At 49.1% G+C, this 17,471-nt stretch overlaps 1 protein-coding gene across 2 annotated transcripts; it reads left to right on the forward strand.

Annotated features, from left to right (window-relative positions):
* Nucleotides 1-5,892: 5,892 nt before the first annotated feature.
* rai1 (retinoic acid induced 1) lies at nt 5,893-17,228 on the forward strand. Of its 2 annotated transcripts, none has more exons than XM_073494834.1 (4): nt 5,893-12,462; nt 12,672-12,765; nt 13,833-13,882; nt 17,068-17,228. In XM_073494834.1, the coding sequence occupies exons 1-4, from the start codon at nt 5,893-5,895 to the stop codon at nt 17,224-17,226; spliced, it is 6,873 nt and encodes a 2,290-aa protein (XP_073350935.1). In that variant the 3' UTR covers nt 17,227-17,228. The 2 variants fall into 2 exon arrangements, with proteins under 2 accessions (XP_073350935.1, XP_073350936.1); XM_073494835.1 differs by having other exon boundaries at nt 17,090-17,170.
* The last annotated feature ends 243 nt before the right edge of the window (nt 17,229-17,471 follow it).

Consider the following 17,471-nt stretch of genomic DNA (forward strand, 5'->3'; position numbering starts at 1 on the left):
CAAGGTTTCCACATGACTGCGTGGCTCTACCGTTGCCATGGTGACTATAGACCCTGTGGTTTTTTTTCATTGTTGTTGTTGCTTTTATGGCGTAACGGTGTGAAGTTGTCCTTCTCAGAAAGGTCAGTGGGCATCGGTGACCTGTCAGTCAAAGAGGGGCGATAGAAAGATACGTGTCCGCACAGCGTCCAGTCAGGCGCTTTTAATGAATCAAATTTCTCCTAGAGACAGAGAGAGAAGGAGAGAGGATGTCAGTTTTTACAGTATAGAGGGATACGATCGCCTCTGCGTCCTGCTTTCAGAACCGAATAGGAATTCTAAACCTAAACCGCAAAGTAGATAACTGTAGCGGCTGATGTATCCCTCTCTCACTCACAGACAGACATTTGCCTCGCTTTCTCTCTCTCTCTCTGACCTTTATTTATTCTTTCATGCTGAAGCTGCAGCAGTGTGTGTGTGTGTGTCTGTCTGTCTGTCTGTCTGTCTGTGTTTGTGCAATCAAGAGCTCCCTCTCCTCTCCTTCCAGGTTTATGCATTTGAGTAACGTCTGTATGGAGTGTGCGGTCGGTGTGCATGACTCGGTGTGCACACGCAGACATTTGTGTCTGGAGTGTCATCTTCATCAGCGGCGGAATAGACAGCCATGCCTGTGAATGTCGATGAGTCATCCTAAACCCCCGAGATGAGACAGTTGCACCTCGCACACACAGACACGCACACACACACACACACACGCACAGACTCTGCATTAACTGGCCTCGCTCACAGAACCAAAATGGTCTCCCAGATCGACCAAGGTGAGGCTCAGTTTCATCGCTAGAGCTAGAGCTGGATTAAATAGAGGGAAACAGAATAATTGGTAGGAAAATACAGAGACTGGTTAATTTCCATTCTAAGGCTTTTGGCAGTGTTGTTTGTTTTTTAAACTGTGATGCCAGTGTAACACATTGGGTTGGACTGAGGGAGGAAAATAAGCAAACAGATGGAGACGATGGATGGAGGAGAGACACAAGAGTCAAGATGAGGTCCCCATTTCTTACAAATTAATGTTTCTTTCTTGTTACTATTGGCCATTTTCCAATGTTACTTGATGGAAATCATTACATTTATGTCAGACACGAGCAACCTGAACATGCACAGTATGATCAAACTGCTTACATCACGTACACACACTGCTCCCTCACTGACAGCCCTCCAATCTGGTTTATTTGCTGCCCGTCCAGTAGACTCAAAGCGCCATCTGTCCGTCTGTGAGTGTCAACGGCGGGTCTCCGCCCCCTCTATGCCTCTTCCTCTAATCTATGTGACTGGCTGCCAGTGACCCCCCGTGACCTCCAGCTGTGTGTCATGACAACGGGACACTGACAAATGTCAGAGCAGATATTGGCTTCTTCCATCTAAGCCTCTCCCTTGGGTAGAAACCCACCCACCCACACAGCCTGGCCAGACACTGCACAGTAGAGGAGGAGAGAGACGTGTGTCTGTCTGCCTGCCTGCCTTTCCAGTGTGTTGAACCTGCCGCTATCAAGCGAAAGGGCACGCTGTCCACCGAGAGGGGAGGATACAGACAGACAATCAGAAGAGGCAGAGTGATAGTTGGAGGCATCTGAATGCTCTCTGTGTCTTGTTGAAGTGTGTGTAATTAGGAAGGAGGTAGCAGCGTGCTGATTGAGAGCAGCGGCAGGGCGGGTTGCTGTTATTTTGGAGCATGCTGTGTTAAGCAGGGTGTTAAAGGCAGATGTGTTAGACACGAGAGTGTGTGTGTGTGTGTGTGTGTGTGTGTGTGTGTTGAGATGGGGTGGGGGGGCAGGGAGAGTGGCATGTTTGGGTTATTTTTGAGAGCGTTGTCGGGTTGTCGAGGAGCATGTGAGCTGCGGTGTGTGTGTTGCTGTGGTGGTGGTGAAGCGCAAGTGTCTGTGAATATGTGTGATGGGGTGAGGTTGTGTGTGTGTGTGTGTGTGTGTGTGTGTGTGTGTGTGTGTGTGTGTGTGTGTGTGTGTGTGTGTGTGTGTGTGTGTGTGTGTGTGTTTCCTCCCAGGCCGCTCCACCTCCCCAGCAAACTGCCTCTGCATGCATAATTAACCAGGATGACTGGGGAGGTAAACACACAGGGAGACGCTCCATCCTTCCACTCTGTATGCCTCCATTTATGTGTGTGCGTCTGTGTGTGTGTGTGTGTGTGTGTGTGCGTGTGAGCATTTGCATGTGTGTGTTTGTTTGTGTCAGATAGACAGAGAGCAGGAAAAAGACTTGAAGCGAAAGTGCTTCAGAGCCAGAGTTGATGGAACGAGAGAGCTGTCTGTTTCCCTCTCTTTGTGTGTGTGTGCGCATGTGGCTTGTGTGCGAGTGTGTGCGTGCGCATGTGGCTTGTGTGTGTGTGGAGTGAGAGAAGATAAATCCCATCTCAAGCTGCCTCTGAAGATGATGCGATGAAAGAGAGGGAGAGAGGATAAAAAAAGAATGACGGGGGGACTGTAACCAGTCGCAGCTCTGCGCATTATGAACCATCCAGCGGAACAATCAGATTCACCCTCCTCTCTTCCTTCACCCTTCCCTCCCCCCCTTACACTCCCTACCTCCTCCTGTCCTTCCTTCCTGACAATATTTTATTTACAGGCACATTCTAATGCTCGAGGTCTGAAAATAAGGTCCTAAAAGCACACACAAACATTCAAGCTCTGATCATTTTAAGGTTTTCGAATCCACAATAACGATGAAGCTTGTTATGAGGGCAGCTGCCTTGATAAGATTTGAAGTGGGCAGAGCCTGAGATAATCAATCACTTGTCTAGCAGCTCATGTTTGTCTGTCAGGGTGAAGCATTTGGCTAATTATGGACCCCACCGCAGTGTAAGCTGGCGCGCAATCTACCATTTTGCATGCGTCTGTGTTTGTGCGTGTGTGTAAAGTGGGTGCGTGTGTGTGTGGCGATTGCTGCGGCTCATATTTCCCAGGAGCCCAGGTTGTAAAGCCCACTCAGTAAATCATCTATCCTCCTCTGTCCTCTGCAACCGCGTCTCCTCATCCTCCTCCTCTTCAAACTTATCATTCTATCACCCTCCACCCGCCATCTCTCCCCAAGCCTCGACTGGCTCTCTCTCTCTCTCTCTCTCTCTCTCTCTCACTCACACCAGACCCCCAACACCTTGTTGTCTTTCCCCCTCCCGTTGACGTTCTCCTCTCCAGACACATATCTAAGAGTGAAAACGAAAGAGAGAGGAGGTGAGATGAGAGAGTAAGGACGAGAAAGGGACCTTCTTGGCACAGCTGACCAGAGAGAATGAAAGAAAGTGAAAAAGAAAACATTAAAACACAATGTGGGTGTCTTGCTCTCTGTCTGTATATTTGTATGTGTGAAAACAAAAGACCGACAGTGAGCGATGTGTGTGTTTGCTTCTTCTTCATCCTTCCTTCTCTGTGCTCAAGCAGCAGCAAAATCAATCCAAGTGCTACCTAATAAACAGATAGATCAACAGAGAGGATTCGGCAATCTCAGCATGTACCCTTCATCCTCTGTCCTCTCTGACCCCTACCGAGGCAGGGAGCAACGTGACATGACGCTGTGCATCCACAAATACAGCAGTTGGCCCGGCTCCACAATGCCAGGGAGATAGAAGTGGAAGGAGGAGGTGCAGCATGGAGGTGGGGAGGAGACGTGATTGGAATGTAGACGCCACTCACGCGTTTGAGTGCGAGAGAAAAAAGACGAGAAGGAGGAGTGAAGTAAATTGATTGGGGAGAGGGTTTCTTTGGTTTGTTTGCTTTGTTTTTAGTGAGACACACAAACAGTGAAAAATCCAATTAATTATTCTTCATAATAGGCTATTGTGGAGCAGAGCGGATGTGACAGAAACACACACACACACACACACAAATGCAGAGAAACACACATCGCAACACTGGATCCCAAAATGTGTGCCTCAGTCCATCCTCTCTGCTGCGCTCGGCAAGCTTGGTCTGACAGAACCCCACCCCTTGTCCCCCATAAGTGTATTATTTAGGTCATTGTGCAAACAAGTATCCTCACATATATTCTCACACACACATACACACCGTGGGCAAAGCTCTGGTAGGCTGCAGGCAGAGGAGATAGGAAGGTAGGAGGGAGGACAGAGAATCTCCAGGGAAATCTATAGGTGTGCCTGTGTGCGTGTGTGTGTGTGTGTGTGTGTGTGTGTGTGTTTGTCTGTGAATGTGTGTGTTTGTGTTTGTGTGTATATTTAAGGGATTGCCAAAAGCTGTGGACCTGTATATATAAACACAAACAGACCTACACTCACTCACAAACTCACATTCAGGCTTGCACACGCAACAATAAATGCACGCAATATTCACACACTGCTTTGCCTCCACTGGCAGGCACACACAAACACACACAAACACACAAACTGTGTGTTTCAGAGATGAATAATGCTACTGTGCGTCTGGTGGGATGCACCACTGTCCCTGGGGCGGGTTGAATGCCGGGATATTGTGCTGGAACTGGCTGACACACACACACATATACACGCAAACACACACACACAAGCTCAGTGCTCTGTCTCCAGGTGACTCTGTTCCTTTTATAGAGCAGGAACACGCTCCACCCCTCCTCTCTTCTCTCTTTTGTATGAATGCATAAACACACACTCACATCCACAAACACACACACACACACACACACATGCATAGACAGGCAAAAGATCGCAGACAAACATTGCCACGTGCACGCACATACTGGAACAAACACACCAAACAAAGCACCAGCACACCCTGAGACACCCCGACTGGTGTACCAAAAGCATGCACGCCAACACACACAGTTACACTTCCCACTTCTCCTTGGAGGAAACTGGAGTTTGCATCTGTATAGGAAAAGACAGGGAAGAGAGAGGAGAAGAAAAGGAGGACTCCTCAGCTGAACCTTTTATGAAACACTGCATCAAAAGCAAACCGCAAAATATCTTTACTTTATTTGTTTAAGTAACAAATTGTAATATCTCAGAGTGGTTAGAAAAAAGGGGCTCACTCTGGGGATCACGTTTGATCCGAAGGAATTATGAATAATGCATCATACAAAATCAGCTGGAAAGCTAAATAGCCACTAGGGCTCTGTAAGTGAGTTCCAGTACAGACTCAGTCACTGATACTACCCAACATGGATGCTATTCAGATGTCATCATATCGCTGTGGCCTGCAGTCTTACAGCATCTACCTGACCTCAATCAGTCACCCCTACATGCACATTGGTGATGGCTATAATTATTTATTTATATACATATAAGTAATTAAGTTCCCACGCACGACTCTCTCTTTCTCAATTCTCTGCCAGACATGTCGATCACTGTACCAGGGTCTGCATCACATGTCTGCGCCTCCATCTTCAGTGGCAGAAAACAGATCCGGCACCATTGAGGGTCCATTTTATACATACACACACATACAATAATGCACATAAGCACACATATGTACAATGTCTTCAAATCTGAGCAAGAGAAAACAAGTATTAGTGCTGTGATAATATTATTGTTGCAAAATCAAATTATCCCAATATTATATTTGTGTTTGTGGATGAATAATATACATAATACTGTATCAAACTGGGATGTGCACACCTGTGTATGTTGTTTGTGTGGCTGAGTGTGACAAATATCATCTTCTCAGTGGTTCTCAAAGAGGATGAGACTTTTGCTTTGACTCCAGGTGAATGTTAAAACAGCATTAGACACTGAATATGAAGGGAGAAAATGCAGAATGGATAAACCAGGCTCAACTGCTCTAACCGTCATCATTTCTCTCTCTTTTCTCTCACTTCCCCCTCTCTCCCTGCCTTCAGAACCCCTAACCCCCCTTCCCCCCTTTCCCGCCTCACCTCACCTCCCCCTCCCTGCCTTGGCTACAGACGGAGAGAGTGATGCAGTCCTTCCGTGAGCGCAGCGGTGGTTACCACAGCAACCAACCCTGCTACCAGCAGGAGCCCCATGAATTATCCCGCCTGGAGACCTACCGGCAACACCCGCATCATCCCCACCCACAGCACCCGCACCCAGGTCCTGGTCCACATCCAGGTCCAGGCCCAGGCCCAGGGCACGCCAGGTCAGGCTATGAGGCTCATTCACTGGCGAACACCACGAGCATGCCTCCTGCTGGAGGACCAGGAACTGGAGGAGGACCCAAGGACTGTTACAGCCAGCAAGCCTACCCTGGTTACCCAGGCAACGGTGGAGGAAATGGGAGTGGAAACGGGGCCCCAGCACCCTCGCAAGCAAAGAAATCTTACAGAGGAAGCAAAGTTCCCCCATCAAACCCCAGTCAGCACCTACAAGGCTATGGTAACCACATGGGCCCTGGGAATTACTCGGCCCAGTATATGAGCGAAGGCCACCTCCAGCAGAAATGGGAGGACCCAGCCCAGTTAGCACAGTATGACCAGGAAATGGTGGGGCGTATGGAGGCTGGTGGCACCCCTGCACCGGGCTCCTCCCAGTACATGGACCAGAACATGCTGGGCCACTCCCAAACCCAGTGCCACCAGCCCTCAACCCCTGCCTATACCAGCCCCCACCACCAACCCCACCCTCCTAATCCTGCCCCCTCCCCTCTTATGTACCCTCAGAGTCACCTGCACTACCCCCAGCACTCACCCTCTCCTTCGCCATACATGGAAAAGTGCAGCCCCATGCCCCACTGTTATAAAGGTTACAATATGCCCCCCAATTCCCAGTATGGCAGACAAATGACCAGCCACAGCAATCTGAAGCAGGGGGGTTACAGATCAACCCAGAACAGTTACGGCTACCAGCAGCCTCCATCCAGAGGTTATGAGCAGCAGCCGCCATTACAGGCCATGACCAACCCCCAGGAGCCCCACCCTAAATACCAACACTACAGCCAACCCCAACAAAACTACTGTCTCTCAGAGCTGTCTGTCAGATCACCTGAACAGTATTACCAGACTTGTAGCCCCTCATCAAGCCACTCCCCTGCACGCTCTGTAGGGCGCTCCCCCTCATACAGCTCCACCCCTTCACCACTAATGACCAATCCAGAATCATTTCAGTATGGCCAGCCGCCAATGACCCCTGGGGCAGCCTCCTCTTCCTCATCCTCTTCAGCTGGTATGCAGGAGCAAGCCAGCACCAACACTATGTTGATGCCCCCACGCTCACACCCCTCACCCAATGTTCCACATGCAGCCTCTCACAGCTATACCACCACACCGCAGGTCCCCACAATGAAAGAACGTTTCTCAGAGAAGCTGTTGTCAAACCCCAGCTTGTGGAGCCTAAATGCCCTCACCTCTCAGGTAGAGAACATCTCTAATAATGTCCAGCAGCTGCTGCTTTCAGAGGCCCTGGTGGCCAATAAGAAAGGCAGTAAGCGTAACAGTGGAGGGAGCAACAGCAGTGCTGGAAGTGGGGCATCCTCCAAAAAGGGTGAGGAGTACAAAAGTCCTCCATATTTAGATGGTAGTGGTAGTAGTGTTGGTGCTGGCCCCATGCAGGACCCTTACTCTACACCACAGCACCAACCAATGCCCATGGAACTCCATGAGGGAGGCTACTCCAGCAGTAGTGATGAACAACTGGAGAGGGGCTACTATTACTGTGGCCAGGGCAGAAGTCCCGCACAGGCCCCCAATAACACACAACTCAGCCTGGATACAGCGTCTTCATGCTCCATGACATCTCCAGATGATATGTCCACCAGGTCTGGGGACTCAGGTCTGCACAACCTTACCCCTGACCCTACTAGATGCCAGTCAGGGCAGGGAGGAGATGGCATGAGTACTCCAGTGAAGAGCATCAGTGATGAGAGGTCTCCTACAAGCATTACAATCCCCAGTCCCATGAAACAAGAAAGGGACTCCCCTTCGGAAATACAACATATCAATGAGCCTGTCAAAGAAAACTTTGAAGAATCAGCCTGGACAGAGAAATCAGCTGACAAAGAGGAGGTGACAACAGAAATAAACCCTGACCATGAGAGAGATTCAGACACAACAAAATCGACAGAGAATCTGGAGAAATGGTCAGATGAAGAGAAATGCCCAGCTCTCTACAGCAAAGTAAACAAAGAGGTGACAGAAAAAAGCTATTGCTATAAGGAGACAGTGTACCAAGAGGTCCAGAGCAAATATGACCCTGATGCAAGAGACTCAGTTGAACAGTCCCCAGCAGCTCTCTCTGACTCTAGCCACAAGGAACACTTTGGCCAAGAGATGAAATCAGAGGCATTTAAATCAGAGTCTCCAACTGCTTCCGAGAGCTCAGTGAAAACATTGCCTTTCATTTCTAGAGTTGACCTTGAACAGGATCAATATTCTACAGAGAAGGAGGACAGCTCAGAGAACACCTCTCCAACCCCCCAAGTTGAGACCTTAGATGAGAGCAACTCAGAAAAGAGAGAGAGCAGAGATGAGGAAGATGAAGAGGAGGGGGAAGGAGAGGAGGAAGCAGATGAGGAGGAAGAAGATGAAATACAGAAACAAAAGCAACATTCTCTTTCTCCTCTGTCTGCAGATGTTAGGGAAGAACTGGGGGAGGGGGAGAAGGAGAGTCAGACATCGACTGAGGAGCACATGAATAATAGAGATGTGGCAGAGAAGCCTCCTGGAGATCTCTGCAGCAGGACAGAGTGTCAGAGCACTGAGCTCCATGCTGACAATGAGTCTGCAGGGGCGCCTGCCCATCCAAATGCAGCAGCAGCAACAGCAGCAGCAGAAGCTTCTGAGAGGGAATCAGCCATTGGTGACACTGTTCCTCAGCCTCAGTCTGCTATGCCAGTCTTCTCAGCTCTCAATGATAAGGCCACACCTCCAGCTCCGGCCAGGGATCATATTGATCACAGTGATGCTAAAGTGCTGGAGCCGGACTCTCCTCAGCTCCCAGGGAAGTCGATACTTCCCTCAGCCCCCTCCTGGGCAGACACTCCACCCTCTCCAAAGAAAGGTGATGAGGACATGGAGCCGGGCATCAGCTGCGCTAGTGCTGTGACCCCCTTGGCCAAGCCAGAGCCTGTGGCCCCATCTGCTCAGCCAAGGGCATTTGGACGTAAGCATGCCAGGGGCAGAAGGAGAATCATGCATTCAGGTGTGGGAATCAGGCGACAGCTATGCTTGGAGCAGGAGGGGGAAAAGGAGGAGGAAGGAGCGCCCTCGCCTACACAGAAACCATGCATGCCCCCTAGCAAAACTGTGCTATTCTCAGATCAAATGGACCTTGCTCATCAGGAGTCTATTGTGAGTCAGACACCCAAAATGCTAACTGATGGTTTTCGTTCAAGAATGTGCACTCGCTCATTCAATGCACCAGACTTACCACCTAAAGTTGAGCCTCATGTGAAGAGAAAACCAGGCCCAAAACCAGGTTCAAAGCCTGGGCTCAAACCAGGGCCGAAACCTGGACCTAAACCAGGGCCAAAACCAGGAGCAAAGCCAGGTCCAAAACCTGGGCCTAAACCTGGCCTAAAGCCTGGACCAAAGCCCGGGCCAAAACCTGGACCTAAACCAGGACCAAAACCTGTCCTAAATGAACCAGAGCTGCCACCGAAAATTGAGACTCCTCTGAAGCGTAAACCAGGGCCAAAACCAGGTTCAAAACCTGGACCAAAACCTGGGCCAAAACCTGGGTCAAAACCAGGCCCAAAACCAGGCCCAAAACCAGGTTTAAAACCAGGTCCAAAACCAGGACCTAAGCCTGGACCCAAGCCTGCAGATGTTTTGCCCCCCACTGACACAGCACCCATCAAGGCCCCAGTGGGTCGCCCCAAAGGCTCTGTTTCTAAAGCAAAGCTGGTGCAAGAAGAACCCATTCAGCCTTTGACAGGAATGCTGAGTAGGGGCAGGAAAAGCCTAAAAGCTACAATATCACAAGAAAACCAGGATGTAAAACCAGTTAACCAGGAAGAAAAACAAGCAAACCATGAGGCAAAGGCCCCAGAGAAGGAGAGTAAGAACATGGTCCTGAGATCCAGAAAGCCCTCACAAGAAAAACTGTCAAAAGAAAAAGAGAAAATCATTGAGGAAGCTATTCTACCCCAGACAATAACAGAACTCAAAGCCAATGATGTTTCTCCAAAAGTAGAGGAGTCTGTTACTGTGGAACAAACTGTAACTCCCGTTCCTAACGCAGTCAAAAACAAGGATGTTCCAGCAGACCCACCTGCACCACTGGCCTCACCAGTCCCAATTGAACAATCTGAAGAAAAGACATCTCTCCCACTCAAAAGGAAACCTAGCCCAGAACCCTCTACAATGCCAGTGAAGAAAAAGAGGGGTCCAAAGCCAAAACCAAAACCAATACCACCCGAACCTCCCCTGCTGGAACAGGTTGTGTCTACATCGAAAGAGAAGGCTGTCCGGGGGCCCAAAAGAAAGCGAGGGCCACCCAAGAAAGCCTCCGTGGTCACTTCCCCACCCAAAGACACACTACCCAGCATCAATGAAAGTGACATCACCAGTGATGTGCCTGTGGTGCCTCCTCAATGCCCCACTAAAACAAAGGTTCTCCCACCACGCAAAGGCAGAGGACAGAAATATGAAGCCATGGTGCAGAAAATTACATCTCCCAGCTCAAAGAAACACCCTCCAATTCCTCAGATAGAAAGTAATCTAACTGATGATGTGACAACAAAGACTTTGTCTCAACATGTCCTAAAGGAAGGTGAGACATCAACACTTGTTAATAGCACTGAGGTGTTTGAGGGAGAAGTAAAAAGCATAGAGTTGAGACAAGAAGTAGTGAAACAACCGAGGAAAGGGGAGATGACACAAGAGAAAGAAAAGCACAGGGTGAGTCGAGAGGTATCAACACCAGAGGAGGTGAGACAAGAGGTGGAAATGGAGGTTGTAAATAAGGAGGAAATAAGACAAGAGAACATCAAACAAGGTGCACAGCTGGATGTCGGAGCCTCCAAGATGTTGAGCTCAACGGCGGCCCCAGCAGAAGTCAGGCCTCCAGGAAAGTGGACACAACAGGCCTTAGACGATGTATCTTCTGTTGCCACTAAGTCCACCAGAACTAAAAGGAAGAGATGGGCCATGGTGGAGAGCACAGATGCTTCAGTAGTAGCCTTAGAAGCGGGAAGCCTAATAGTTACAACACCAAGGTTAGCCAAGCAGAGGGCCATTAAAAACAACCATGAGATGCACCTAAAGCAGAGGAGAAAGAAGAGAAAAGGCCAAGGCCCCCTCGAAGAAACAGACACAGTCGAAGAGACCAATATTGAAACAGTAGAACAACAGGAGAAGGAGAAGATAGAAGAGACAGAAACCAGCACAGAGTCCACAATACCTCTGCCAATCAGCCCAGATGAGATCACAGAAGCCCCCCAGGTAACCAGCACAGAACTCACCCAGAAACCTAGGAGAGGCAGGAAACCATCAGCAAATCCAGCCAAGAGGAAACATGGCAAAGTCTCCTCTGAGCAGATCCCTGGCAAACCAGTGAAAGTCCACAAAAAGCCTGGGCCAAAACCTGGGATGAAAGATGCCATTGAGGTTATTGAGGCAGTAGTAAGGGCTGCAGGATGTGAAGGGGCCGAAAAAGAGGAAAGAGAAAAAGAAGAAATAGAAAGAAGGGAAAGGGAAAAGACGGAAGAACAGGAGACATGCATTGTGGGTCCTGTCGTGACAGTAACAGAAAAACAGACTGAGACCATTTCTGTGAAAAGAATCAGGCGCAGACCAGTTCATCAAAACTCTAAACTGTCTTTCTGTCCTTATGTACGGATTAACAACTCCAGAGACTTTTCCTCTTGGTGTGCCGTAGTCAACAAGCCTGAGGATGCAGTAATATTTCAGAGACGTAGAAAAAAGGGCATACTCAGAATGAGGAATCCCTTCACAGTTGCAAAGGGAGTGCCACACACTGCTGCCATGCTACAGGGACCCCTGGTAAACAAAAATCTAACTGAGAGGTGTCTTTTGTGTAGCCTGTGTGGAAAGCAAGCGAATTACAGAGACCTTGGTGACCTGTGTGGACCCTACTACACAGAGGATGGCGTTCCACGGAAACTTTTGACGATCAGGCACGCAGAATCCCTCAGGGAAGAGTCCGAGAAGACTGAGGACAACAACGGTAGCAGCACGGATGAACCAGGCCTCTCAGCAAAGAAGGAGGATGAGGGCAGCACAGAAAAGGAGGGCAACGCAGAAGCAGCCGCTCAAGAGGGCAGTAGTAGCAGACACCATCATTGGCGCCACCGAAGGGCGGAAAGAACAGAAAGAATGGGTCAGGAGGGTGGTCCGCGACGGTTAACTCTCCGGGAGAGGTTCAGGAGGATGAAGCAGCTCCAAACCATCGGCTCAGGGGGGTCAAGTGACCAAGAGGGCAGCGACAACATGTTCCAAAGGCTACAAGTGGAGGCAGAGGCTAAGGAGCACTGGGCACATGAAAACTGTGCCATCTGGACCAAGGGGGTAATTATGGTAGCTGGGAGGCTATATGGACTGAAGGAGGCTGCCTGCAAGTCAGCCCAAACGGTACGATAGCAATTATCAACATTGATGCAACATTGAGATACCATGTACAGATAGTTTAAGAGTCTGTGCAGCTTCTTTGAGGAATTGCTGCTAACTTTCACCTATTTTCTTCCTTTTCTTCTCTCTATCCCTGTGTGCCTCTATGGGTCAATTTTGTTTGTTTCTTTATTGGTCTCGGTCCATATGTCCCTCTGTCTGACTAACCCCAGAGCTGCTACAAGTGCCAGATTGTGGGGGCGTCCCTCAGCTGCTGCTGGAGAGGCTGCTCTCATAAATACCACTATGTCTGCGCCAAAGAGATAGGTAAGAGACCACAGCGAGAGAGAGGAAGAGAGCAACAAGGGATGAAAAGGGAAGAAAAAGTCGGGAAAAGGGAGGAGAAATGTGAAGGGAAATTGGGAATGGGAGAATGAACGTGGCTTTAGAGGGCAATAGGGAGGGTAACAAATAAGGCAGGTAGCAAAAAGGAAGAAATATGAAAGGAGAGGGAAGAAAGGGAGTGGAGGGAAAAGTGGATGTGGGTAAAATGAGAGAAGGGAAATGCATCAAGAAGTAACATTATTGAGTGCGAGGAGAGATGTCTGAGAGTGCTAGGGGAGGGAGGGAAAGAGGGAGGGAGCTTTGAATAAAGGGGATGATGAGAGGAAAGTGGGACCCTGGAGTGTGCAAGAGGGAGAGGGGGAAGAGATAGAGGGAGGAGGGTGTGCATGTGTGCATTATTGACCACAACCCCTGTGGCTCCGTCCATCCATTCTCACATATGGGGACTGAATGTGCATGTGTTTTTGTTTGTTACATGCATTTATGTGTGTGTGCCTTCCTGCCTGAATGCTTGCTTAAATGCTTGCACGTCTCATTGCCTATATATGTTCTCTCTTCTGTGCTTGTGTGTGTGTGTGTGTGTGTGTGTGTGTGTGTGTGTGTGTGTTCCTGGTCGTTGTCAATAAAAGTGTGCGTCAGCACATGTGCTGTGTGGCGTTCCCCTTATATTACCTGATGCCAAGGCAGTACAGTGTGAGGATTAGAAGGCCTGCCACGTCTGCCTAGCCAGCACAGGGAGCAGAGCGGGGCCCTTTTTAATCCTGCTGAGTGCACCAGCCATATCTGACTGCCTGCCTGCCTGCCTGCCTGCCTGCACCACAACTCATCCACTCAGTCTCTCTCTTTCCTCTGTTGCTCCCTCTCTCTGCCTCTTTCTTGCTCATTTTTCATTTTAACCCTACCTCTTTGTCATTTATCTGGCTTTTTCGAGGGGGGTTGTTGCGTGTATTCGCCTCTTGCTATTTGTTTCATTTATTGTTACTGTCTACATGCGACTGTTGCTTATTCTCTCCTTTTCTTTGCTTTTCTTTCTCTCTTCTGCGCCCTAGGCTGCACATTCCACGAGGATGATTTCTCCATCAAATGTCCTAAACACGAGGTAAGAAAATTAAAGCCTACCAGTTAATCGCTGCGTATCAGTCCTTCAATGATCCATTTTGAGGGTTTAAAATCTTTTCAGCTGACTTCTACTGATTGACACCCAATTATTACTGCACGCTGCTTTAACAGTGAGTCATGCATAGACGAAGGGAGGGAGGGTTAGACGGAGACTGCCAACCTCTCAGCCATGCGCTTAGTTGTATGGAGTGGTGGAAATCAGTACATTTACCCAAGTACTGTACTTTTGAGGTACTTGTATTTTGAATATTTACTTCTTTATACCTTTTCTCCACTACATTTTGAAGGCAAATATTGTACTTCTTTCTCCACTACATTTTTTTTATAATTTAAGTAACTTGAGATTTAGCAGATTCAGATTATTAGAGATCATCATAGATTATTATAATATCTGAAATCAACTAACAAATGATGATGTGTTACTATAGATTAAAGGGGCACTACGTAGTTCTGGAGGAGAAATTCAAGATCAGAATTTTAATATTTACAATACTTCTGAATTCAGGACTTTTACCTGTAAGTGAGTGTTATGACACTGCGATACTGCTGCCTTTCATTAAGTAAAAGATGTAAGTACACTTAGAACAAGTTTCCTTCAGAACCCTTATAGTCTCTCTGCTCTGAGACCCACTCTTTCCATTTTTTTTCTCCCCGCCCCTCCTCTCCCTCCCTATCCTATTTTATTCTCCCCCATCCTCCCTCTGCTCCACCCTTCATCTCTCTCCCCAGCACAGAAAAAAATTGAGTTCACACTTTGCTGTCACAAGCAGCAGCACCATGGCTAGATAGATGATACAGTGCGGAGCAGAAAACACAATTGTCAGCTCTTGTAAAACAGAGAAAGAATCAAAGGGGAAAACACAAGGGTTCAGGTTGGTGTTCAGCGCACACTGGTATCAAGTACCACATCTACCCCGGCCATGCCAGTAACTCATGAAGGACAGGATCTCATCTTGGACTGACGGATATTTTGTTACCAAATCGATATGTTCCCAATGACCTTGGCAAGCTAAGCCCATATCAACCACCACTAGCTGTGTAAACACTTAGTTATGTGCCCTTTGTGTATTACTGTCACTCAACACCCGCTGTTATGACTGCAGACCACTGCAACTACATCAGGTCACCGTTTTTGTATTAATGTGAAGCGTCTCCACAGTTTCCTGTAAGACAGACGCCATCTGGTGGCGGCGTGTTTGCACTGCAGCACAAAGAGGAAGGTCAAATGCAGAGAGAGGGAAGGAGGGCTGGGGGGGGGGGAGAGAGGGAGAGATGCTGACATTCAGCAGGGAGCAGCGGTGCATTGAGGCAGCAGTGGCCTCCCTTCCTCCCTCCCCTCTCTGCATCTCCCTCCCTCCCTCCCTCCCCTCTCTCCCTTCCTGTTCTCCTCTGTGCAGACTGACGGGGATGAAAAGCTGGCTGTTGATCAAAACACCCCACCCAGCATCACTGCCTGCTATCCTCCCCACATGCTCTCTCCACCTCCACCCATTCTCCCTCTCACTCTCACTCTTTCTCTCGTTAATTCTCCTTCCCTCCGTTTTTTTCCTCCCCGTTCCCCTTATTCTGCCTCTGCGCCCCCCTGCTGCGCCAGCTCCCTCCGTCTCTCACTCTCTTCACCTCTCATCTCCTGCGAGCTCCCTTTTCCATTTTCATCCCTTCCTCCCTCTCTCTCTCTCTGTCTCTCTCTCTCTCTCTCTCCCTCTCTCATCTCCTCTCCTCACCTCAACTCCCACGTCTGAGCGGCAGAAATAGAGTATGAGAGAAACGGAGAGAAAAAGGAGAGCAAGACACAGAGAGATTGTTGTTAGCGGGCTGAGGCAGAGCTGTCATCAGCTGAGGGATCTGAAGGTCTGTGTGTGTGTGGGTCTGCGCTGTGCCAATTTGCGCTGAGCAGCCTAATCAAAGGGTGGAGCAGATACATACACACATGCACACACATGCACACACGGGCACGCAAACCACCCCACCCATGGGTCCCCCCCTCTCTGAATTTCTCCCACTAGCTGTGTTCGCTTGGTTCCAGGGTGATGGAACACACATATCGACGAAATTGTGCGCACACGGCGGACACTCTGGAGCTGAGGGGACACACACTGTGACACACACACGCTCATCAACAAGGTTACCTGTAAGCTCACGCACATACTCATATACGCGTCGTGGAGAGAAGACAGCCGGAGAGGCAGGGCGAAGAGAAACTGCTGTTGTGCTGCGGCTGAGTGGGAACAAAAGACGAATGGGGGCAGTTACATCAGAGAGCGACAGAACGAAAGAGACGGAAAGAGAAAAGAAGGGGCAGCAAAGGGAGAGACAGTCGGTGATGGAGAAACAAGTGAGATTGAAGGTGTGAAAGAATGAGAGGTACTCCGGGGAGAGAGGGAGGGCAACTTCAAAGAGAAAGAAAGAGGGAGATGGAGAGAGGGAGAGATAAGAGACAGAGAAGCTGCAAAGCTGCTGGTCTGAGTCCAGGCCATAAGGATGGGCAACTGGCAGTTCAGACAGAAAGACAGAGAGGGCGAATGGGAGATACTGGGGGGGCTGCAGAGGAGGATAAGGGGAAAGAAAGCGCTCCAGCAGCAGCAGCACCAACCACACCAGCGCAATTAGTGGGCGTTCCTGCTGTGTCTTTCACGGTGGAGCTGGTTCACTGGCCAGCTGCATCCGTCTCCCCACTCCTGCACACTGCAGACAGCTCGCTCTCATGTCTGCAGAAACACTCACAAAGACGCATGTACAGCACATACAGTACGTGCGAGCTCAGCTTATATAACAGTTTAGACACACAGAAAGGTTTATTAAAGGTGCACTGTGTAGTTTTGGGGAAGAAATTTTTATTGTTTTCATGAGTGAATCAACTGAATAAACAAACTGACCTTAAAGGACAACACAGTTTCATACTGATTGACTCATATTTGGTGGACCCTGTCACTTGTCTAGCTTCGAACAGTGTTCTGGGGACCTTATTTTCCTCTGAGAACAGCTTGTTTATTCAGTTATGGAAAAAAAATGTATAACCTCATTAATATTGTAAATGTTAAAATTCTCCCAAACTACATAGTGCCCCTTTAATGACATGAAATGCTTTGTGCGCAGAGAGGAAGACCTCAAAACTTCCGACTCAGCTCATGTGTTTCTTCTTCTCTGTGTTTGTATTTATGTCAGTCTCTCTTCCCGTTTCCTACAGGACCTGTAAGATATTCCAGTAAACCACCTCCACCACCAACACCACCTCTCAGCCAGTCAAGCATCACCTATCCAGCAAGGCAAACAAAAATGCCGTCCCAACAGCCACCTGTACCTAAAAAACACGGTGCTGACTGATGATGGACAGGCACATCAACCAGTGGGGCTGGGGGAGGGTGGGAGGCTGCGCCGCCGAGGTGGAGCTGGGAGCAATACAAACCCTGGAGAATGCCTCCGCTGAGAGTAGCTGCTCCCTGAACCCGGCCTGGAAATGTGTTTTCTCCACTGAGCCCCCTCACTGGAAGGCAGCGGCACTGTTTAACAGGAGGATAGACTGCGCTTTAGAGTCTGTGCGCCTAGGGCCCAGTGCACAGGGGGGGCTG

Source organism: Pagrus major, chromosome 23 (genome assembly GCF_040436345.1).
Source record: "Pagrus major chromosome 23, Pma_NU_1.0".
In the NCBI taxonomy this organism is placed as follows: domain Eukaryota; kingdom Metazoa; phylum Chordata; class Actinopteri; order Spariformes; family Sparidae; genus Pagrus; species Pagrus major.